The 26,833-nt window shown below is 36.7% G+C and overlaps 1 protein-coding gene across 1 annotated transcript in view; it reads left to right on the top strand.

Annotated features, from left to right (window-relative positions):
- LOC150093981 (protein capicua homolog) overlaps positions 1-26,833 on the top strand; it is a 315,184-nt gene that overhangs the window by 197,964 nt on the left and 90,387 nt on the right. Inside the window, exon 14 of the mRNA XM_090412927.1 lies at positions 21,782-21,924. Within this exon, the coding sequence (XP_090269053.1) occupies positions 21,782-21,924 (143 nt within the window). The remainder of the gene's footprint in view (positions 1-21,781; positions 21,925-26,833) is intronic.

Genomic DNA, 26,833 nt, shown 5'->3' with positions numbered 1-26,833 from the left:
AATGTGGAAAGGCAGCAGGAGTAGATGATATTCGACCAGAAATGCTGAAGTATGGTGGTATAAGAGTCTTACAGTGGCTGCACTGCATAGTTCAGAAAGCCTGGACAGAGGGACGAATTTTCGATGATTGGAGTAGAGCTCTCATAGTACCCATATGAGAGCTGCCATTGACATTCATAGTTAACTTAGTGAGGATGGAGGTGACCTTTAGAGCAAATGTTGTATAAAACTAGAAAGTGGCCAGATTTATAATGACATTTGTTATTTTTTCATTGTTATCCTTATAGAAACGAGACTGTGACCCTGTTTGTGATGAGTTGCCAGGATAGTTTATAGTTTTAACACGCCTGCTTACTAAAGGAAGTCAAAGATATCTTGCCCATCTGGGTATCCAGATAGTTTGAAGGAGGTTTGGGGAGGGGGGGGGTCAAATCTATGTTGGCTAAATTCTTGACATTTTAAAGTCCTTTTTGCTGAAACTAGTAATGATTGTCTGACATCTTTAAATTTTCTTTCATACCATGTTATGATAAATGCAGACAGGATTTAAAACTGAGTCCTTTTATAATCCAGCCTTGATATGTTTGTAGTGCATCATAATTGCTGCATAATTCACTGAATTAAATGAGGCATTTATGTTGACCTTTTTTTTTTATGTTAACTGCACATCCTGTTTCCAATATATGTTAGCTTTCATGTACATCTAATTTGTGTTTTTCGTCCTAAAAAACAGACAAAACCTAGAAGAACATAGGCCTCATAGGCTTAGCTGCTTCAGCCATAATGTAAAACAGCTCATTGTCTAATAGTAATCTTTCTCCTGCTATCTCCAATTTCTTTATGGAACATTTTGAACAACGTATCTTTGACAACATTTCTCCCAGACCTGCTCACTGGTTCAGATATGTCGATGACATTTTTGCTGTATGGAATGGCTCTTTGGATGAACTTCAACAATTTCTCACTAAGTTAAATCATTTCATCCTAGGATCACGTTTACCCTAGAAGTAGAATCAAATAAGCAGTTAGCCTTTTTAGATCTTCTAATTCTTCACCAACCAGATGGTAACCTACATTTCTCAGTTTATAGAAAGAAGACTCATACAGGCCATTATATCCATGCAGAATCTCATCACCATCCCAGTCAAAAGGCAGGAACTATTAAAATACTGGTTCATCGGGCCCACTCCTTTTGTTCTTCAGACGATCTTTTACAGAAAGAATTACAATATATAACTTCTTCCTTTCTATCTAATGGTTATAAGAATTGCTTCATTAAAAGAACTTTGAGTAGTTTTAATATGTCTTCCTCTTCAAACACAGAAGAAATAATGTGCATTACTATCCCTTATATACAAGGCATCAGTGAATGTGTAGCAAAAGTTTTAAAACCACTGAATATTTTTGTTGCCTTTTGACCGTTTAGAAAAATCTCCACCTTTCTCACTTCTCCTGAGGACAAGCTTCCACATCTTAATCATCCAGGTGTCTACCAGATTCCGTGCTCTTGTGGATTATCTTATTTTGGACAAACGGGAAGATCTGCCTCTATTCGGCTAGAAGAACACCAATCTTATATTGAATACTTCTGAAAAGTCTGGTTGAAAGTTTATTTTTCACTTGGTCAGACTATAATAAATTTAGTTTAATCCTTTATCCAAGTGTGTGCAAACAAAGTTTGCATCTGAAAGCATCTTCAGGACTGGAGTAAAGTGGTACAACACCGGGCAACTCCTTGCAAAGGTGGAGGAAGCTACCAACACTCCTATCTCAGTATCTCCCATAATGTAAAACACATCTCCTTGCGGATATGTATAATGTTATGCATTAAGGGAAGGGCCACTACCCAGACTAGTTTCGACCTTTATTGAGGTCTCTTCAGTGCGAGCCAGGCCCAAGTGGAGATACCAAGGCAGAAGCATTAGCAAGGTCATCTCCTCCTATAGCAGCTGCCAAATGGTGTGCCACAATAAAGGTCGAAACTAGTCGAAAATAAAGACCTCAATAAAGGTCAAAACTAGTCGAAAATAAAGACCTCAATAAAGGTCAAAACTAGTCGAAAATAAAGACCTCAATAAAGGTCAAAACTAGTCTGGGTAGTGGCCCTTCCCTTAATGCATAACATCATACATATCCACAAGGAGATGTGTTTTACATTATATGAGATACTGAGATAGGAGTGTTCCACTCCTGTCTCAGTATCTCAGGAGGGTAGCTTGCTCCACCTTTGCAAGGAGTTGCCCGGTGTTGTACCACTTTACCCCAGTCCTGAAGATACTTTCAGGCACAAACTTTGTTTGCACACACTTGGCTAAAGGATTAAACTAAATTTATTATTACTGAAAAGTCTGGACCTGGACTTGCAGAACATGCCATCTTCACTAGACACAGAGTTCATTGGAGAAAGACAAGAGCTCTTCATAAAAGTCAGTTTCTCATGGAATGCCTTTATAAAGAAACATGTGAAACTCTACTTCATTCTCCTAACTTAAACAGATCCAGCGGCTTATGTCTATCCCCTTTATGGGAGATAGTACTTTACAAATCTGCTAAGCTTTCCTAACTTTTTATTGTATTGATTTTTTTTAATTTTATTTTATTTATTTTATTTTTATTTATTTTTATTTTATTTGTTTTATTTTTTTTATTTTTAGGAAAGTTATTGACCTTTTTAGTTATCTTACACCAGCTACTTAGGTGGCGCTTTTTGGAATTGTCAGTTATTGTTTAATTTGAGCTTAATGTACTGAAGATGCCTGTGACACACAGGTGAAAATTACACTATTAAATAATCTTTGTACGTGAGTTTTTTCGGTTATTAATTTTGTATTGTTAACCTTATTCGTGCTAAGCTCCCAGCACCTTATATCTTAACTAACTCTATGTTGCTTTATTCTTAAAATAACTTTAATCTGCTTAACATATATCTCACTGTTAATCCTACTAAATCTTATTCCTGTTCCCACTGCTATTAAACAGACTTTAAGTCATCAGCCTATTCTCACACTAATCAGTCAGAAAAATTTATTTTTTTAATGACTATGCCATTCTAAATGAACTAATCTAGTTGGAGGATTAAGATAAGAAACACAGGCAAGATCTTAGTTAATACACATATTTTCCTATGGCAAGTCGTGGCAATTCTCAATCTATAGTGCATGCAGGTTCGCTAGTATTTTAGAGATAGTGCATTGGCAATAGATCAGGCAAGGTAGCTAAACAAACAAAACATTTTATTTTAAGCTAGTAAGAAAGTAGAATACACACATGTTAAGGGGAGAGGAAGTCTCTTTCTCTCAGCCTACTTAAGTACACAGTAACTACAACATACAATTTAGAACTTTGCACATAACAATTACTTATTCCCATCACAATGCTATCCTATCTATAATAAGCATGTAGTTATTTCCTAAGTTACATCTTAACTTAATTCCTTCTATTATATATAGAACTTTACAATCAATTTACCCTTCTGTAACCATAACTCAATATTTAACATTTCACTAACAAATACCTGTAAGCACCTTCGTTATACATATTAATTCCAATTGTATTATTCATAAACATAACAAATTGTGCTTCCTTACGATCGTTGCTTGGACAATGCGGGTTCTCACGCTGGAAATTTCCTGACAAAGTCAGAGTTATTCTTCCATCGGTACTGCCACTGTGATCTCCCATTGGTAACTGGAAAGGAGCTGCCGAAGTCTCCGCTATGACCGCGGGTAGTAGCACTCTCCTAGCACATCCATACATTCAAACAGGAGCTCCATTGAAAAACGGCCTAACCTCCACACATACCTCGAACTCCGTCCTCCAGGAAGGAAAGAACTTAGCACCTAAAAATCGAGAATGTTGCTGGTTCATCTCAGTCCTCTTTTATATCATTTTTTATATCATGTATATTTTCATGTTCACAAGACCTTGCAAGCTTTTGATTTTGCTTAGTCATCATTCTAATCTGGATTAATACCCTCTTTTCCATTTTACATACATCAATGGGAATTAAATTATGCATTTTTACGGCAAAATTATTACATTTATTTTATTACAACATAAATTCTATTTTATATTTGTTTGGAAACTTCTGTAAAATCAAACTCGAAAAATTAATTAATTTATCGTGAGAGATTTTACAGTTATTCAATTTTTAGATTAATGACATTGAGAAGAATTTGATAGTTGACATACAGCTGTTTGCTTGCTAGTGATGCAAAGATAGGCCTTGCAGAGTGATTTGAATATGCTGTCAATCCAATGTTAGTAAATGTAAGGCTATGCACTTTGGTGTAACGAGATCCTTTGCAATCATTATCCTGATCAGTTTCTTCTAGTATCATCTTATATTGGTGGGATTAAGCTAGAAGAGACTGATCAGGCTAAGGATCTTGTGATGCAAAGTAGATAGGAAAAAGGATAGCAAAATATATAGGAAAAGTAGATAGGAAGCTGGAGTTCAAGAGCCATATAGCAAAGATTGCAAATACAACTCAGAGGATAATTGCAATGCTGAAACGAACATGTAAGGATAAGGAAGCCATGATATCTGTGATAATTATTATTATTAAACAAGACCTCATGGAGTCAAAAACTCATCTAGGAGGTCCTTTTATCTCACACGCATCTCATCATATCGGGTCTTAAACACATTCAAACTCCTTGCAGACACCACACTCTCAGGCAAGGCATTCCAATCATTCACAACTCTGCACGAAAAAAACCTGCCTCTCACTCCCCTACTCACACCCTCTTTATACAGTTTCCAGGGATGACCTCTGGTTCTCCCCTGATCTCCCACTATTCTCTGTAGAACTTCTCGACCATTGATCCTATAACAACCCCTTACCAACTTGTAGGTCTCTATCATATCTCCCCTCTTCCTTCTCTCCACTAGACTCTGCAAATTACATCTTTTCAATCTTTCCTCATACTCGACATTCCAGAGGTCAGAAACTACCTTAGTCAGTCGCCTTTGGACCCTTTCCAACATCTCTTCATCCTTCTGAAAACCAGGTGACCAAATCTGGGCACAATAGTCCATGTGTGACCTAATCAAAGCCTTACACAATGGAACAAGAATCTCCCTACTTCTACACATCAGTGTCCTCCTCATCATTCCCAGAAGTCTTTGTGTTGTCTTCACAATTTTGGCGATGTGTCCCCTAAATTTTAGATCCTTATCCACTATCACTCCCAGATCTCTTATTTCCTCTACTTCCAACAATATATTCTCACCAAGCATAAATTCTGCATCCCATCTTTGTTTTCCAAATTTTAAAACCTTACATTTTGCAACATTGAACTCACATCCCCATTTGCTTGCCCAATCACTCAATTTATTCAAGTCTTCTTGCAAGGCCACAACATCTTCACTACTCTTTATGGTTCGTCCCAACTTTGCATCATCTGCAAACAACTGAATATCTCCATCCAAATCTTCGCCAATATCATTAATATACAAGTTAAATAGTAATGGCCCTAAAACAGATCCCTGAGGTACTCCACTAGTGACTTTCCTTTTCCTGGATATTGCACCTCCATACACAACTTGTTGATACCTATCAGATAGCCAGTCTCCAATCCAATGCACTAATCGAATATCCAACCCCATCTGCTCTAGTCATGATAAGTTGACAGTCAATGTCAACTTATCATGAGGTACTCTATCAAAAGCTTTTGCAAAATCCAAGTATATTACTGTGTATCCTTCTCCTCTGTCCAAGGAAGCAGTCACTTTATTGTAATAAGTAAGTAGATTACTAAAACACGACCTCCCTTTAGCAAATCCATGCTGTCCATCAAAGATTATACCATTGTTGTCAACCCAACTCTGGATCCTAGTTCTCACAAGCTTCTCCAACAACTTAACCACAACACCTGACACACAGATAGGCCTGTAGTTTGATGCTTGAGTTCGACCACCTCCTTTATGAAGTGGCACAATCTTGCCCTCCTTCCACTCTTTAGGGACTTGACCAAGTGCAAGACTCGTATTAAAAAAATATGTCAAGGCAGGTGTCAACTCTCTGGCACATTCCTTCAGAATATGCGGTGATATATTATCAAGTCCCACAGCCTTATTTACATCTAGTTTACTCAACTCCCCAAACACCTCTTCTCACTTACAGTCAGTCTCTCCTCCCCATCATCAACTGCTCTTAATCTCTCCATGAAGTCACATTCACAAGATTGAAAGATCTTTATGAACTGCTCATTAAGTATCTCCACCACACATTCTGCAACAGCTGTCTTTATACCATTTCCTCCAATCAATGTCATCCTTCCATAATCATTCTTTCTTTTGCTGGCTACATATCGAAAGAACTCCCTAGGATTCTTTTTAGCTTCATTAGCTAACTGCTGTTCATACCTCTCTTTAGCTACTCTCACCAACCAAGTCACTCTCCTTGCCTGGTCTTTGTAGACCTCATGAAATTGGTTACTTCCACTTCTCTTATGCTGCCTCCACAATGCCCTTTTTCTCTGTATTGCATGCTTAATCTCTTTATTCATCCATCTCACACCTACCTTATTTAACCTTCTCACCCGTGGTATACATTTAGACATTGCATCCACTAAATATTTTTTGAAAATCCCCCAAGCTGCATTGATCTCTTTTCCAGCTAACTCCTCATTCCATGCTACACCTGCAAGCTGTCTCCTGAGCTCTTTATAATCACCCCCCTTGTAGTTCCACATATACCCTTTTTTCACAGGGGTCCTTGCACTGCTGGCAACCACCCAAGTAATCACCTCATGGTCACTTTCACCAATTGGTGGATGATTTGATACCTCATTGATAATTACATCCTCTGATGAGATGACCAAATCCAAGACCCTTAATCCTCGTGTGCCCTCTGTTACATACTGTTGAGGTAGTTATCCCTCAAAAACTCAAGAAACTCATTTTCTTTACTTCCAGTTGTTATCTCTTCATTCCAGTCTATATTGCCATAATTAAAATCACCCATAATGATCACCCTTTTCTTATTTGCTTGGCTTATTTGACTATACATTTCACTATCACCACCATCCACATTACCAGGTCTATAACAACATCCCACCAAGTATTTGATTCTATTCACCTCTATCTCACACCATACTGCCTCAAAACCACTGGCCCCATTTCCCTCTTGCATCTCTACCTTGTATGGACATAACTCTTTCTCTATCATCAATAGCACTCCCCCTCCCTTTTTACCCCTTCTATCCTCACGAAACACATCATACCTTTCCATCTCTATTCCTGTCAGGATGTCATCCTCATCTAACCATGTCTCACTTATTCCGACAATCTCTGGGTGCACAGACGCAATTAGTGCAACCATTTCATCCGCCTTGTTTCTTATACTTCTAGCATTGGTATACAAACACAACAACTCATTTCTGGATCTACAGCTAGTTCCACTGATACCACTCACTCGATGTGATCTCTCCATGCTGGACTGGGGCCATTTCCCTTTCTGCTTCTTCATTTTAGAACCCTTTGCAATTCCATCTGTTTCCTTTTAATCCCTGATCATCCCATTACTTTCCTGCCTACACATGCTCTCACCTCCTCTTGGAGCATCCACCTTTCTCACGCTGTGTATCCCTATCCACCCTGAGCCTCCCCGTTTCCCTGCTCCTCTTGCACACCCATTCTCTCATTTTCTATACTCATACCACTCACTTCCCCATTCATTTCCACTCCTTCGATCTCTCCTGTCTTACTCTCCTGCTCTTCCACATCACTCCCCTCTCGATCTGATTCATTCTCTCTATTCACTTCTCTACCTTCCAGCAGCAGTCTCTCCAAGCGACTCATACCATAACCACTCAAATGCAGTCCATCGCTCCCATACAGCTCACTTCGTCCCTCAAACTCATTCCACACATTAACAAACTGTACTCCCATCTCCTCACACATTTCAGCCAGAATATCATTCATAATCCTTGCTCTCCGCCTCATTTCACCACAATCATACCTAGGCAACACACTGACCACCCTTCCTGTCACACTATTCTCCTTTATCTTTCCAAGCAGTCTCCTGACATTCATTTTGACATGCTCTTTGTTCTCTCTCAAATCATTTGTACCAATTAATACAATTAACTCTTTTACTCGTTCCCGCCTCATATTCAATGCCTCAATCACTCTACTCATTTTACCGCCTGGAAAACATACCTTGTGCATTTTATCCTCTAGCACACCTTTAATAATGGAGTCGCCATACAACGCCACTCGCTCATTTTTTATTAACTCTTTCATGCCATCATGATTTATTTTAATAGTTTTGACCTGAATTCTCTTAATTTCATTCCGCATCCATTTCATTTCTTGCTTCATCCAATCCAATTCACCTTCTGAACCTCGCGACACATTCACTCTATCATTAAATCTTTCTAACTTTCTAACTCTCGACCCCCTCTTCTCACTTTCCCTCTCATTCATCCTTCTTTGTTTCCGTACTTTCGGTCCAACATACGTCCAACTTTCACTATCATTCTTCTCACTTTCACATATCTTTCTTTGTTTCCGTACTTTCTTACTAACATGCGTCCAACTTTCGCTATCATTCTTCTCACTTTTACTGTCATTCATCTTTCTTTGGTTCAGTACTTTGGTTCCAACATGCGTCCAACTTTCGCCATCAGTCATTCTTTTTTCGCTATCATTCATTCTTTCGATTTTTTTTTACTTGCGATTTCTGCATCACACCATTTTTACTTTCATTCGTTCTCTCAATTTCGTTTCTTTCTGCCTCACTTTCATCCCTTTTAACATCCGTTACGGTTTTCAAATCGCTCTTTTTCTTTTTTCCTGATTTTTTAACATTTTTTCTCCTGTCTTTCTCACCATCCTTCTCTTTCAAATGTGCACTCGCGACACAATTGGTACTAGCACTTTCTGTCATCAACTTCATATTCCCATTCATCAATTCCTCGTTCAGGTCACATTTCACACACACCCTTCTTCCATCCGCACTAAACATCCACAAATCATTTATGTAATCGAAGGAATACATATAACAGACCTCACACTTAACGAACCGACTGAAATCCAAATTAAAATCATGGAATGACAATGCCGCCGCCATTTTTTTTTTTTTCTCTCTGCAGGTTACTAGGTCTAATATTAATGTTTTCGTATTTAGTTTAAGCAAGAAAAAAAACCCCACACTAATAATATCGGTAGCGTACAACGTTTACAGCCGCTCTTACTTAAACAATTACGCATATATACTTAATTATTCCTAGTAAAACTTATCTGAATCAGGAGCTCTTCAAAACACGGACGTGTTTTGAAGAGCTGCTGAACAGGTTGGGGGGGGGGGCAAAGGAGTGTGTTATATATGATATTGGGATTGTTGAATACATATTATGAAGACAGATTGAGAATTTTTGAACTGCAGACACCAGCAAACAGGAGAAAGAGGGGTTATATGATTAAGAAGACTTGCAAGCTTCTAAAAGGATCATATAGGACACCAGAAGATGGAGTTTTTAATTCTATAGAGGGTGGGGAGAGGAAGAGAGGTTATCCATAGAAGTTGAGAATCAATGCAGTCAAGAAGATAGTGGTGTGTGATTGGATTGGGTTGCCTTTGGAGATTGTGAGTGCAAGTAGTGTGAATAATTCAAAAAAAGGCACGATAGCTAGTGTGGGTGATATCTGGCTTCCCTTGGTTAATCCCTGACTCCTGGAGGTTTCTCTTAATAATAATAATAATAATATATATCTTAATAATAAATATCTAAACAAACATCATGAGAGGACTGGTAAAATATAGACGAAACATTGTCACAAGGTGGCAAAACATTTCAGAGGCTATTGAAGATTTTAAAAAAGCTTAAAAATGGAGGAATGAGTACTAAAGATAAGGATATTTCGGATGACTGGTGTAACTATTGTATTTTGAAAAATTGTTAAATGAGAGAAGCAGTGACAGAACAGTGGCAAAAAATATTAAAGAAAAATGCAATCAGCATTCATATTGGGTAGAAAGAAAGCTATCAGAATCCTAAAGTATGGAAGGCAACCTATGAAATGTAATTTCCCTGTTGAATGTTCCAGGTAAGATTAATGCACAAATACTTAAGAATAAGCTAAGAAAAATTGTGGAAGAATAAGCCTTGAGGACCAGATTTTTAGTTTAAAACAAATATACTTGACTCGAATAGCAAACAAAGTTATAACAAACCCACTCAGTAACAAATTACTGAATTCTCATACATTGCTAAAGGAAAAAAAATTCATTGTAGCACTAAACTTCCATTATAATTATTCCTTTTACCTGCAAGTTCGCTGTAATGAGAGTTGACTGTAGTTGAGAAAAAATAGGAATATAATGAAGATCTAGATTTTTGAAAGCATGTGATAAGGTGCTGCAATGATATAGCGATTATAGATAATGACACACAGAGCAGTGAGTCTCTCTTTAAATATGTTATTGTTAATAGTGATATTCTCTAAATTTGGAACAAGAACTAAATGTTAGAGACCCATTTACAGTAGAAGTTTGCAGTCTATTTGCCATCAGCAGTTAAAATTGAAATCTTGAGGACAAACTAAATTGAATAACTACTAACAAATTTTGTATGGAAATTAGTAATAAAAAGACAAGGTATAAAATAGACAGGAACAAAGTAAAACATCAACTATTTTTAATGAAGATGTCAAATTGCATATAGATAATGGAATAAGTTAAACTAGTTATAATGGAGAGCCAGTTGAATACATTTATATCGAATATGAGAAAAATTAGCAAAAACACTAAACTAGTAGTGTGTGTACACACACACACACACACACACACACACACACACACACACACAAGATAATGTTTAAGCCAATTTTAAGCTGAGAATCTGAAAGTTGGATTGGAAATAAGAGTTAAAGACAGACATTTGAACAGTTTTAAAACAGTATAATAAAATAGTTGAAAGCAAGAGACCACAGATATGCGAGTTCTGTGGATAATTAGGGAACTAAACAGATTACACATCAGTAGCAAAATCATATTTGAAATGAAGATGTTAGGAAGACATCATTTGAGCAAAATGAATCTAAGGTGATATTGTTACTTAAACAGAGTGGTAGAGGGAAAGGTTAGCAGAACAGATATTTGATGCCAGGATAACAGGAAGAAGACCAAGATCTAGGTGGATGAGTGTTCAGTTAGTTGTACTTAGAAGACCAAAATGTAAGATCTGAAAATATTGGAGACCTATAATTAACAGATTAATTTAGAAGAAAATTGTTGATGGGAAGCTAGTGATGATATATGATTCTCGTAGACAGGCTTATACGTTGGTTATGCATTATTAAAACACTTAAGGAATAGAACAACGTAGTTAAGGATATAAATTAAATTAAACTTTAATAAATATTTTCTGATATTTCGGCAACGTCATATTGCCATTTTCTAAAGGAACTTACAAAAAAGTTACGTGCACGTAGGCACTACAACACAGAAACTGGGAATGAAGAGATGAAGCTATTGTTCTCCTAACAGTCCTGATGGTGCCCTCTAGTGGGCTAAGTAGGTGTTCTTGGCCATTGGGCTGAAGGTCTGCAGATGTAGGCCTCCCAAATTTGGGGCAGTCGCATACATCCAAATTTGTTGAGGTTTGGAGAATTTCTTAGGGCTGAGGCTGATTCCATAAAGAGTCTTTCAAATTTGTATTTGCTACAGTGTATCACTGTAGCTTTCTTCCACCGTATTCTGTGGCGTGTATCCAGAGCATGGTCCACAAGCCCAGAATGACTGTATTTGTTAAACTTTAATAAATATTTTTCGATACACATTTCAGAATGACCGTATTTCACAAATACAGTCATTCTGGGCTTGCGGACCATGCTCTGGATACACGCCACAGAATGCGGTGGAAGAAAGCTACAGTGATACATCGTAGCAAATACAAATTTGAAAGACTCTTTATGGAATCAGCCTCAGCCCTAAGAAATTCTCCAAACCTCAACAAATTTGGTCGTATGCGACTGCCCCAAATTTGAGAGGCCTACATCTGCAGACCTTCAGCCCAACGGCCAAGAACACCTACTTAGCCCGCTAGAGGGCACCATCAGGACTGTTAGGAGAACAATAGCTTCATCTCTTCATTCCCAGTTTCTGTGTTGTAGTGCCTACATGCACGTAACTTTTTTGTAAGTTCCTTTAGAAAATGGCAATGTGACGATGCCGAAATATCGGAAAATATTTATTAAAGTTTAATTTAATTTATATCCTTAACTACGTTGTTCTATTCCTTAAGTGTTTTAATAATTTTAATAGTGATGATATAAACTTATTTAAAATTGTCACAGTATCCTATCTTGGATACTGTGATAGTATCTGATCAAAATATCAGGAAATTATGTACCATTGGGTAGGCCAGTGAATTTGTTAAACTAATTACCTTTCCAACCCAACATGGCTTTTATACTTCTTTAAGTTCATGGTGGTGTTATGCTAGATAATGAAAAGCATCTAAACAAAGTCTTGATCCACTCAGCCAACCAAGGGACTGACAAGTAATAAATATAATATGAAAAGAGATATGATAATATATAAATTAGAAATCTTCAGTTTTTTTGCCAGCCAGCTAGGTTGGCTGAGTGGATACTATCGCTCCTCTCCGATTTAGAAGTTCCTGATAACATATTCCACTGTGACACGAATGCTGTTTATGAGCTAGATGATTTTTATTTCTTGATGCAAGACCACTGCACTGCTTATTAGATGCTTGAAATGGTTTGGGAAAAAAAGGTACTTTGTGTAGTCTGAAACAGTGTGTTCACATTTTCTAACCCTTTGGCTTATCCATAGTACTGATGTGCTGTAGGTTTCTATGGATGTGATTGTTATAAAAATATAAATAAATAAATTGAATAGTCATGAAATAATAGCTTTCAAAAATATTTTATCAAGATACTAAATACAGCTCATCCTGCCTTCTACAGTTCACCTTCAGCACCGAAATTATGCTCTTCATGAAGGCTTTTGTTGATGGGAAGCTAGTGATGATGTAAACTTATTTAAAACTATCACAGTATCCTATCATTTTGCCTCAAAGGTTGCACATGTATTTCTTGTGCATTCTGACATTGCCTGCCAGAGAATGCCAAATTTAGAATACCCTACTTTTGACCTCCTCTGGCTTAAGGTTTTCTTGTCCTGGTTAGTAATATTATCTGCTGCATTTACCAGTCTCCAAACTCCATGAAGCTCTGCCATCTTCAATTCAGCTGTCCAAAAGTAAAGTCATCTTCCTACGTACCTGAATGCCCACAACTCCAACTGTCTCCGCTTCTCCCACATTACTGATCAAGCTGGACGTGATGAAGTTTTTACTATTAGCTATGATCCAACATAATTTGTACACTTACCTGCCTGTCCCAGTAATCTCCTCCACTTTTCCAATACTCTTGATTTTTTTTTTTAACTAGTTTTCCTTCCAGGTGCATTGTAGATGTCACCTCTCCTCTCAGCAACTCAGACCACAATCTTGTGCAAGTTTCAAATTTCACAGAGGGCTGCCTCTCTAACCACACTCAACCTTATGTCCTTTGGCACTAGAAAAATACCAAGTAGGATGACCTTCAGAACTACTACTCTTCCTTTCTGTGCATGACTTCCACTGATTTGACCCAGACACCTACACTGAATGAGTCACAGAAATCATCCATACTGCAAGAAGGTCTTCATCTCTCATTCCACCCAAAATTTCAGTTCCCTTTTTTCTCTTTCTTTTCCAAGCCCTAGTTCAACAGAGTTAGGCCTGGTTGGCTGACTGATTAGCTTACCTGCTCTTTAACTAAGAGGCTGTGGGTTCCAATTCCTTCTGTGGGCATGGATGTTTGTGATTGTCTTTAGGTTGGAGATGAATTTCATCACCCAGTGTGAGGCCACTGCCCCACTTATTGGAGGCCTAAAGTGGCTTGAAGGTCCATATTTGGTCTCTAGAACAAAGTTTCTGGATTATGTAAAAATAAATTAAAAATACAACAAAATTTGTAAGGAGTGCTTAAGGGTCAAAGCTGTATAACTGAGATGAGACCTCCACATAGCCTTTAAAGGAATGTGAAGAACCGACCAGGGCTTCTGACCTAATGTCCAATCCTCACCTTCTCGTGGTGCACCCTGTTGGGTATCTATTTTGATACTGAACGAACGAGGATGGGCTGGCAATTTGGGATTTAGTCGATCAAATTGTATTATTATTGGTTAAACCAAAATAAAAAATGATGGTACAACATGACAAAATTTCATGCCGGCTGGGGCGTCGCCCGGTTAAACAAGGCCCCCGTTGTTTTTGCCAGGGAAATAGGGCGAACAGCGAAAAGTCAGCTACTGGAACAAATCTGAAAACAAACCCCAACTCAACATCACCAGAGTTAAAGATCGGTACTATCAACGTAAGAAGCCTGAATGGCAAAGAAATGGAGCTAGCTGAGGAATTAGATAAGTACCAGATCGACATAATAGGGGTGACTGAAACAATAAAGACCAAAACTGGTGAGATCTTTCTGAGCAATAAATACAAAATGTTATATTCAGGCAATGACAATCAAGGAAAAGAAGGAGTGGCCATAGTATTCAACACAAAATACGAGGCTAATCTTCTTGAATGGCAGTCAGTCTCAAGTAGAATAATGTGGGCAAATATGAGAATGGGGAACTGGACAATGAGACTTATTTGTGCCTATGGTCCCACAGAAGGTTCTACTAAGATAGAAGTGGAGGAATTTTTTGATGCTTTAGAAAAAGCAACTGACACAATGAAAAAGGAAAAGTTGGTCCTTGTTGGGGATCTAAATAGCAGAGTAGGAAATGATTGTGAGACATACAAAAATATTTTGGGAAAATTTGGAGAAAAGAGCAGAGCTAATAATAATGGCAAATATCTGTTGGATTTCTGCTCAGGATATGGACTGGTTATTACTAACACCATGTTCCAACATAAAAATGTGCACAAATTCACATGGAGAGAAGAGGCTAAGAATAAGAAAAGTCTCATTGACTATGTTATTGTTGATAGTGATGTTTTCTCCCTTGTGCAGGACACCAGAGTGTACAGAGGATTTGAAATTGGAAGTGATCACTATTTAGTCTTGAGCAGGATAAAATTGAATTTCATATTGAAAAGAATAACATGTAAGAAAGTTTTAAAGCGAATAAAAGTTGAGCAGCTCTCAGATGTGAACTGTAGACTAAAATACAGAAAGATTATTGAAAAGAAAATGAAAGAGTTTGAGAACAGGAATCAAACCTTGGAGATTCAGTGGCAAACTCTGAAGAAAACATTGATTGATTCTGCCAGAGAGGCATGTGGTGAGGTTGTGTGCAAGGATAGAAAAATCAGAACTCCCTGGTGGACACAGGACGTTAAAGAGGCAGTGAAGGAAAAGAAGAAAGCATATCAAAAGTTCCTGGCAAATAAGTCAACTTTTACTCTTACAGAATACAGAGACAAATGTAAGAAAGCTAAACAGTGTGTAAAACTAGCTAAGCAAAAGTCATGGGAGGACTTTGGCAAGAATATAGAAAATAAATATCAAGAAGGTGGCAAAATATTCTGGAGGTTGTTGAAGAAGCTTAGGAATGGAGGAAAGAGTGCTGTAAAAGGAGTTAGAGATGATAAAGGTGACATGAAAACAGGAGAAAAACATATCCTTCAAATATGGAGTAATTACTTTGAAAAACTGCTAAATGAAACAAGCAGTGATGACAGCATAGTGATAAAAAACACTGACCAGGCATGCAGTCAGGAATACATATCCATACTTGAAGTAGAAAAAGCCATCAAAGGCTTGTGGAAATGTGGAAAGGCAGCAGGAGTAGATGATATTCGACCAGAAATGCTGAAGTATGGTGGTTTAAAAGTCTTACAGTGGCTGCACTGCATAGTTCAGAAAGCCTGGACAGAGGGACGAATTCCCGATGATTGGAGTAGAGCTCTCATAGTACCCATATATAAAAAGGGAAATAAAACTGAATGTGAGAATTACAGAGGTATTTCCCTACTGAGTGTTCCTGGCAAGATCTATGCAAGTATACTTGAGAAACGGTTGAGAAGAATTGTGGAAGAAAAGCTTGGTGAAGAAGCTGGATTCAGGCCAAATAGAGGCTGTCAGGATCAGATCTTCACTTTACGACAAATAGTCGAGAAAGCATGGGAATATAACAAAGATCTGTATTTAAGTTTTGTCAATTTGGAAAAGGCATATGACAAGGTGCCAAGAGAGAAGCTATTCAATACGCTGCAGTTATATGGTGTCGATGGGGATTATATCAAGCAATACTTCGTCTTTATTTGAGTTGTAAGTCAACAGTTAGAATTGAAGGAAGTACAGGAAGATGGTTTAATGTTAAATCTGGTTTGAGGCAAGGATGTACATTATCCCCTCTGTTATTCATTATCTATATGGATCACATTATGAAGGAAAGTGGTATTAAACCTGATGTAAAAATTGGAGATGTTAATGTCAGCTCTTTGCTTTATGCGGATGATGTTATACTTCTAAATAAATCCACTACAAGTCTGCAAGATTCTCTGACTAAATTGAATAGCTGTTGTAATAGATGTGGTATGAAGGTCAGCAATAAAAAGACAAAGACAATAAAAATAGGCAGAATCATTGAAAATGTCAACTGTGTTGTGAATGGAGAACCTGTGGAACAAGTAAAACATTTCAGCTACTTCGGCACGATTTTTACTGAAGATGGTAAATTAAATATAGAAATAGACAACAGAATCAGCAAAGCTGGTATGGTGGGAAGTCAATTGAATAAATTCATATGGAATAAGAGAGAAATTAGTGGGAACACTAAATTTGCTGTATACAAGACAGTGTTCAAACCAGTTTTAACTTATGGATCTGAGAGCTGGGTCAGAAGTAAAACACTTGACCAAAGACTAGAGACTGCAGATATGAGAGTCCTGAGAAAGATTAGAGGCGTGAACAGATGGCATCAATGGCAATATCATATTAAAAATGAGGATATTAGGAAAGAACTTGACATTATCAGCATCCAGGAATGCGTTAGCAGAGCTAATCTCAGGTGGTATGGTCACTTAAATAGAATGGGAGAGGAAAGATTAGCAAAACAAGTGTTCTCTGCCAGGTTAGCAGGAAAACGACCCAGAGGAAGACCAAGATATAGGTGGATTGATACGGTACAAAGTGCATTAGACGATAGAAATATAAGATCTGATAATGTTGGAGTCTTGACAAGTAACAGACTGATTTGGAGGAGAATTGTAGATAGGAAGTTAGTAATGATGTAATGTTTTCATGTAGTACTGTCATATCCTGTACACCCCTTGAGGGTACATGGCAGGAATTTGATGATGACAAAATTTATATAAAATCGAAAAAACAGAAAAAAAAATCCTTATTCCACCTATGGTACAAAATGTACTATAAGTTTGCAAATAACCTTTTGTGGATGGGAGCAACATAAAAAAAATCAGCTTACTGCATGTGGCTTACATCAAGAACCCCAGTTTCATACTCAGCCTATGCAGAAGCATGCAGTAAATGTAAAACAACTATGAGCAAATCTGAATCCAACTTCATAAAAACCAACAGCATAAAATCCACCTCTTGTCCAAATGCAAACTGTGCCTTCTTGTCCCTTGCAAAAGATATCAGGTGCAACTTCTGCTCACCTGTGCTTCAGCCTCTCTCTCTCTCACATACACATCCAGATGGCACCACTGTTACAGCACACAGAGATAAAGCTAATGCTTCATGGCATCACTGTTTTCCTCTGTTGATGATAACAAAGGCAAATGACCTCCTTCCATACCTACAGCTGAGCACCGTGTGCCTCCTGTGATCTTTCAGCAAAAAGACAAGAAGAATAGAAGAATATTAGACAACCTCAACAGTAAAAGTCGTCTGGTCCTGATAGCATCTCTCTCTCTCTCCTATTGTACTCAAACATTGTGCTCCATCACTAACACATGTGCTCTATTGTCTCTTCAGTCTTTTATACTCAGCTTGCACCTATCAGGTAGAAGCAAGCATATATATCCAACCCATTCCAAAAAAAGGGAGATAAAAGTTAACATCCAACTATTGACCAATTGCCATCAGTCCTCTCCTAAATAATAGAGGAACTTATCAATAGTCAACTTCTTCACCACCTAGATGCTCAACAGTTAATCAGCGACCACCAGTATCAATTCTGCCAATCTAGATCCATGACTGATCTCTTAGTCTACATCACCCTCCACTTGACACATGCCATGGAAATGTTTGGAGAAACATGCTGTCTCTCTCTTAACATTTCCAAGGCTTTTAATCGTGTTTAGCATCAACGCCTGTTTTGCAAACTCCTTCCTTCAATCTACCTACCACCCTCTGTAACTGGATAGCAAGTTTTCTCTGTGGTCATTCACAGCATGTCATGATGGACAGTATCCTATCTTCGAGCTTTGCCATTAATGCAAGATTTCCACAGGGCTCCATTCTATCACCTACTCTGCTCATAAGCCACCTGTTCATGTTGGTTCTGTATTCTTTGCTCTCCTTCTCCTGAGTCTTTTTAACTATTCTTTCTTCCAGAATACCATCACTTGGGATCCTGTTGCAGTGTTTGCCATGCAATGCAACCCATGGACATCTAGGGGGGGGGGGAGCTGGTAATTTTGTACTACTTTGGCCTCTGCTTCACAAGACAGGCAATTCTGGATGTCTTAGACATTGGTATGGCATGAGGGAGTAGCCTGGCATTCCATTTCTGACTGCAGTCATTGCTTGCTAGTCAATGGGCATCCATGTATGGCCCCGTGGTGAGTGGAGAACTCTGACACCAAACAGAAAACCTATTGAGCATGAATTCTTCATCCTCAAATGTTTCAGGGGGCCCTAATAAGGTCTCAACTAGTACTGATACCATAGCTACATCATATACACTACCAAAGGTGCATAATATATTCACACTCACTAAGTTCTCTTTGGGCAATAAATAGTCTAGAACTACATAAACATTCAGTGCTCTCTTGAATCCAACACCTCCCATCTTTCTCTCTCTGTTATAGATGCTACACTTAATGTACACTTCTTTTGGATTCCAAGCTATGTTAGAATTAAGGGAAATGAGACTGCAGATACTGTAACTAGGTCAGCACATTTCTCATCCATCCATCCATCCATCCATCTACCTGTACCATACACGGATTACTGGCAGATTATCAGACAAAAACTTCTATCTCAGTAGAAGTTATTTTGGAATTCAGAAACTAATAAGATCAAATTAAACTTGAAATTAAACTATGGCAGTCTTGCCTGCACAGGGTTTGAACACAGAAAGTTATTCAGCTATTCTTGCTCAGCTCTGCATAGGCCATAGTCATATTATGCACTCCTTCCTACTGATGGGTGGTAAGATGCCTGTGTGTGTGAGTTTTGTGACACTGGACATCCATTACTCATATTTTAATCAACTGTTCTTATTTTGCCAACCAGTGCAGTTGTAATCTCTTTCTATTCCTTAGTTATTTAACCTCATTAATCTTTTCATTCTCTGTTTATCTTTACTCTCTCTTTACTCTACCTTCTGTATTCTTTCTTATACCGGAGGACTCTAGAAATTTATTTTTGATTTTTCGACTGTGCCACTAGTGCTCTCTTAGCGGTATAAGAAATATCAATACTTCCAGTAAAGTTCTCTTTAAACTTATCCTAAAACCCTTCTCAATAATAATTTACAGTCATGGCTATCATTAATTTCCTCTTAATCCCTTCTTAACAGTAATCAGTCGTAGCTATCATTAAACTCCCCACTCACAGGATCGAGTTTATTTTGAAACTGCATTTCGTAAAAGACCAGGTGGCACATTTTGTTAATAAAACAAACATATTTATTAATACTAATGCAACTGTACAAATCACACAATAGAATACTCTTTCTTACTTCAATTTTAAGCTTAATATATTAGAGAAAAATTACCTTTAGTAAATTCATGGAATCATGCAACATAATACAAATTTTTCAACAATTTAAAAGAAAACTAATAGCCCATTTACATTGTAAGAACTATAACTAGAAATTCCAACTATCTCTTTTTACAAATTACTCTCAGACTAATATAACAACTCAAAAAAACTATCAGTCCTTCTAAAACAGGTATGCACTCTTTCCTACTTCTCAGACTCCTTGGCTTCTTTTCAGGTTTTGGGCTTTCACTCAGAGATTCCATAGGCACTGTCGTCTCTTCTGGAATAGCTTGTGGGGCCTGGAGTGCGATTTCCCAGCATTTACGACTCAGGTGAAGGGTCTGACGATCGAAGCCTATGCAGATTGTCTTAACAGCAATGTATTCTGGTGGCTGTCCTTCATGGCTTCATTCAGACTGAACGCGGTGGATCGACTGTCATTCTCTCCTTTTCTTTTCCTGGTGTTGATGATTTTCTTCATTCTTTGATGACTTATATACAAGTTTTGCAGGACTCTGGATGAAGGGTTGAGACCCTTGAACATTCCCGCACAAACTAACTTGACTTTCTCTTTAACGTAGACTTCTAGCTCTCCTCAAAAGTGCACATTTAATCTCATTTACAGAATGGCGGAACTACGTTAGATGTATACTGCCCCTTTTACCTCTGACCTTGAAGGTGGTCAGACTGACTTCGGATACAAGTTTCACTTACACTTTATACAAAATACTGACATCAATACATTGCTGATTTCTAAGGCCTTTGAACATTTTATTTTCAAATATCTTCTGTTTATACAATTGAGCATGCTTATTCCTTTGGGTTTAAATATATGGGCTTTTAGGATTATTTACAACATTAAATACAAGGTTATTTTTGTGTGTTTTCAAGATGTGACTTCTGTAAAAGTCAATGCAAGAAAAGGAAAATTTATACTGCATCGAATTTTACACAGTCATTATTTTAGTCATTTTTATAATCTGTCTGAGCCCATATGCACTCAGGCAGATTTTATCAGACTCAATGAGTATCACCCTGGTTTTTACATTTTTATGGAGTATATGTTTACCATCTCATATAAAGTATATATTTATTAGTTTAATTTATTGTATATATATTTTTAAATACCTGATTTTTATGTATTTTTTATGAATTTGGATAATTTTTTATACTTGCATCTGTCTCATACCCATCTTTTACATTTTTTTTTACTATACTGATTTTTATTTACATGCCTATTTTACTATTTATTACCTTTTGTACTTCTAAGAAATGTTTCAATTATTATTATCATTTCTGTTTTTATATATAGATTTTAAATCTATATATGCTGCTTATTTAAGTCAATGTTCTGGTGCTGCAACATTTCCTTGTATTTTCTGGTCCTTGCACCATTAAACAAACAAACAAACCAACAAACCAACCAATCAACCCACCCACCCACCATACTCAACTCCTACTGTAGCAAACTCATAAGAACCAGTTTACCATTATGAATTGCATTTGGAATTGCATTATATTTATTGGACTTTGGTTGGGACTACTCAGTAGTTGGTTATGGTTCACGGATGAGTTATAACATTGTCAGCTGTAGTGAGTGGACTGTGGAATGTCAATACAGTTAATATTATCACATTAAACTCTGAGAAAAAGGTTTATGTAATTGAATCTTACAAAGTATATTTAAAGTGCTATTAAATAGCATTTTAATAAATCTATTTTAAAAGTTTGTTATTAACACTCCAAAATGTTAATTATTATATATTAAGTTGATTATTAAATTTTATGAAATAAGAAAACAACAATGAAAAAAATTATTTTGGTAATAACTCAGATGCATTTGTTATTCAGCAAATTCCAATACTGTACCACAATCAGCATTGTCTCCAGAAGATTCCTTCATACATGATCCCGAAACAAAACTACAAAGATCTTGTAAAGGTAAACGATATAAAGAAATTATGGCAGAAGGTGGCATTAAAAGTAAAAAGAAAGTAAGTATCATTAATTTAATCAGTTAATATTATTTGACATGGTGACGTAACTGTGATACAGAACACAAATTAAATTCTTTGGTATGGGAAAGGAGAAAAAACAATCAGAAATATAAATAAAAATCAGAAGAATTATCATAACTACATCTGTATGGAATTATAGTGGTGGAATGGAAAACTTGGTGAGATCATGGACCAGTGATACAGCATAAGTGATGATACATCATGTATTATGGTTCTTCATATTGCTTATTATGTTTTTATATTAATCCAAGGAGTAGCAGAAACAAGAATGTGGAGTTTGACATTGATTAAATGTATTTACCCAAAGAATATTTCTGCATGTGGAGCTTATTAGCTGAGAATGATATAAATGGCAATAGAATCTGGAGGCTAGGAAGAACAAATGTGGAGATTGAAGAGAGAATGGTTAGAAAAATCATACCACTAATAGGATGTTGTTATAGAATGTAGATGACAATGACTGTGAAATGTTTAAACAGATTGTTTGAGATAAGAAAATGATCTGAATGGTAAATTTAATTATGATGATTGAAAGAAAATGAAATGCATTTCTGCAGGATCTTCAGACAAGTCATCATATTCTGCTCGACTATTAATAGCTTTAATGGAACTTGGGCACTACACATATTAAAGTAACTTTCATAGCTTACACATGTAACAAAAATTATATAGAATTTATTCAGAAACTCCAATGTATTTTATCTCGTGTTATGTGGACATTATCAGAGAGGTAGATTGTTAACTACATTCAAAACACGAATCACAAATTATAAATCATGCATATATTAGCTCATGTCTCTGTTGCAGCTGAAGTATATGATATTACACAATTAGAATTTAAAGGAACAATTCTAGTAAGTTGCATAGAAATCATCTGAACCAATCATACTGTATGCCAATATCCATGGTTTTGGAAGTGATCACTATTAAGTGTTCATAAGTTGTTGTTTTTTTTTAATTAATAATTATTTTAAATAATTTTTATCAACACAACTTACTACAGTTGTTCCTTTGAACTCTAATAGTTCTATTATTATTATTATGCGGTATCTCCATGGAGTTCAGACTTATCGTGGGAGACCTAAACTAACTGTTATACACACAAAACTTATCATACCTCTCCCTAAAATCTTTCACTGTCAGGGAACTCGCAACTAATTCTGGCAATCCATTATTCCACTCATTCACCATTCTCCATGAAAAAAAATCTGTTTTGCACACCCCTACTAACCACACTCTTCCACAATTTCCATGGATTGCCACTAGTTCTCTGACTATTTGTCATATAATGTGTGATATCGTATTCAGTAAAACCCCGAAGTTACGCAGTAGGTGGGACCGACAAAAACCGCGTAAGTCGAATTCGCGTAACTCGGGGTATAATTTTGCATGTAATTTATATACACAAACATACAATTGGGACCAAAGGTTTACAAAAACACCTATATTTATTAAGAAATATAATCATAATTGTAGTTTTTCGTACATAAAAAAAAAAGATAGTTATTTCGATGTCGATGGTTTCATAAAATTTAATAGATTCGTCTGACGGCATAATGTCTTTTTTTTGTCACGTAAAATTTCTTCATAGCAAGCTAATGATTTTTTTATTCCTTGCCTTGTGGCTACAATTCGTTCCTCGTTAGAATCTATGTCCTCCAAAATCTGTAAACCTTTCTTTTATGATTGTTCTTATTGTGGATTCCTGTAGATCGAACTTCTTTGCTAGCTCACAAATTTTCATTCTGCCTTCAAAATACTTAATAATGTTGAGTTTTGTTTCCAAAGTCAATGTTTTTCTTTTCTTGCTAGCTGTAGAAGAATCAGACTTGAATGACATTATTATTTTTTATGTGATAAAATTTTATCAAGAACATAACATTAAACAATCACAAGGTTTGTAGACTATAAAAATCATGTATGAATGGAGACCGCACGAAACACGTCAGTGCTTGTTCACAGCATGTGCAACACTGGCGAATGCGGCCAGCACCTGAAAGATATGACTAGTGGTGAGGCGTGAAGCAGGATGGGAATACGTACATATAAGAAACTGCATAGCTCCGGATTCGTGTGAGTCGGGGTATGACTGTACTTTAGTTCTGACTGAGACATGAGCTAATATAATCATGATTTATGACTCGTTATTTTGATTCCTCTTTTTAACATAGTTGTCTATCTCCCTGGTGATTCCTCCATAATGTTGGATGAAATATTTGGAGGAATTGGAGGTTTGAATAAATTCTATATAATTTTTGTTACATGTGTAAGCCTTGAAAGTTATTATCTTATATCTACTTGACTATCTTAGACAATATGTGATGGAAGCACTGTGAAGATTTAACATATTAACATTTAACATGAGTATCAGCATTACTGCTAGTTGGTAAGAGTATGACCCAGCAGAAGGAGGTTTATTTCAAAAGAGATATGCAGATATTTGTGAAGCTATAATTTGGTTTATCAAGCAGGATTATTGAAAGCTCCATAATAAATTAAACATTCATACTGCAGGCGAGAGAACAAGATTAATAAAGAATGAGAACTGGTTAAAACACATCTGAAACAAGCTATGTGTAGCATATACCATGCATCGAGTAGATAAATAAGGTATGAGTGAAGTAGATGAACAGTGAAAATAGCTAAGCAACATTATGACAAAAGTTGTTATGGAAAGAGTTATAGAAGTGAAGCAAGATGAGAGTTTGAGGTGTTGAGTAGATGAAGCATTGATGCTATAGGATGGACATTATATCACAACATATTTTTGAGGAAGTGTGTTAAGCAAGGGGGAATGGAGGGAAAGTTACTATATTCTATACTTGATTATGTAATGAGAGTTTTGCAATAGTGAGAGTCTCAAAGGAATGGAAGGAAGGCAAAATAGCCATTTCACCAGAGTGGTACAAAGTTAGAAGTTTCCAATTATAGTGCAATTTGTTTATTTGAAGTTGTTAAGGTATTGAAGAGGCTGGTTAGTAGAAGGCAGTGGGGTTGAGTGTTGGGGAGGAGGGTACATGGGATAGAAGCTAGACAGACAGGAGCAAGTGAGGAGAAGTCACAGATTGGAATCAAGAAGAAGGCATTGGTAAGACCGGTTATAGATCAAGAAATGAATTGCTATGCTTATTTATGAATGCTGGGAGTATCAGAAATAAGAGAGATGAAATTGTGGCATTGATTAAGTTTATGTGTCATAAAATAGTTGAAATAAGTGAAACCTAGTTGGATGAGAATGACAACTTGACGGGAATAGAAATGGAAGAGATGTGATGTTTTTCCATGATAGAAAGGCAAGAAGGGAAGAGGAGTGCTGCTGCTGATGATAGCAGGGGAATTATGTCTGCACAAGGTTGAGATACAAGGTGAAAAAAGTGGCAAAAGGGTGATCATTATGGGCAATTACAGCAATATTTATTGGAATAAAGAGATAGCATCAGGGAATAAGAATGAATTTCTCGAGTTTTTAAGGGACTCGAGAAAGAGGCAGTATGTAATGGAGGATACATGAAAGTTCAGTCTTGGATCTGGTTATATCATCAGAGGACATGATTGTAAATGGAGTGTCTAATCTTCACTTGGGTTGTAGGGATATATGTGGTACTACAAGGATGGTGATTATGAAAAGCTTAGGAGACAACTGGGAGCTATAGCCTGAAAAGAGGAGTTGAGTGGAAAAGAGATAGACACTGCATGGGCATTGATCAAGAGCTATTTAACAGTAGCAGTATCTGTGTATTCCAAAGGTGAAAAGGCTAAACAAGGTAGGAGTAAAAATGGATGAATGAAGAGATTAAGCAGAAAATCTGGAAGACGAAGGCAGGCACTGTTGGAAGCAACACAAGATGATTGTCAGTAATGATAAGTTCCATGAAGAGTACAAAAAGTAGACCAGAAAGGTGTCTCAATTGGTGAAAACAGCAAAAAAGTACACTAACAGAAAAAGTTTAGCCAATCAAGCTAAGAAAAATCCTAGCGAGTTCTTTCGATGCATGGCAAGTAGAAGAAAAAATGACTGTGGGAGGATGATGTTAGTTGATGACACTGGCAGACTGTTGGCCAACATGAAGGATATAATTGAAGTAATCAGTGAGCAGTTTATCAGTGTATTTCATCCTTGTGAAGGTGACATCATTAGAAGCTGCAGTATAGAGGGTATGGTGGAGAAGGGACTGATGGTGAATGAGCAGGAAGTTTATGAGGAATTAAATAAACTTGATGTTTATAGACAATAGGACTTGACAGTACATCACCATGTGTCTTGAGGGAATGATCTATGGCAGGGTTCCAGAAATACAACTTAAATCTACTAGCAAGAAAAAAAATAGTTTACTTGCTGAAGCTATCACTCTACTTTATATCAATATTGTTATGAGTGATGTTAAAAAAAAAGTTATGTTGTCAAAACAAAGTAATACATTCTTTAATTCTCAATATGAATTACACATAATTATATAGAAATAGGCATTCCTTTAAGATAGGTTTGAAATGTGTGCCTCAACACAGCTCCTCACAACTGAGTTTGTGTTTTTTTTTTCATTTATGGTTCATAATGAATTTACATAAATTATCTATGAACAATAATTTAACAGGAAAGGCAAATTATAAAATTTATGAAAACAAGAAAGTAGGTAGCACTTGATGTGGAGCCAGACTCACTTTTCATAATACACTCATGCAGTACTTATCTTGCAAAGACAAGTCTTTAACTTGTCTTTGCAAGATAATCGTGTTTGTTAAATAACAGAATTATAAAAGAATCTGCTTTATGTACACTTTTCATGCATTTGATTATACTGAGTTAATTCATGTTGTGAGCTGTGAAAATAAGCTTAGGACAATACTATATTGCAATTGCTATGGGATAAATGTGTAGGTCTACTAC

Source organism: Typopeltis vanoorti, chromosome 23, assembly GCF_054136105.1.
Source record: "Typopeltis vanoorti isolate ZY-2024b chromosome 23, IOZ_Tvanoo_1.0, whole genome shotgun sequence".
Classification (NCBI taxonomy): domain Eukaryota; kingdom Metazoa; phylum Arthropoda; class Arachnida; order Uropygi; family Thelyphonidae; genus Typopeltis; species Typopeltis vanoorti.
The sequence above is the reverse complement of the archived record's forward strand: the minus strand, read 5'-3'. Positions and strand labels throughout refer to the sequence as shown.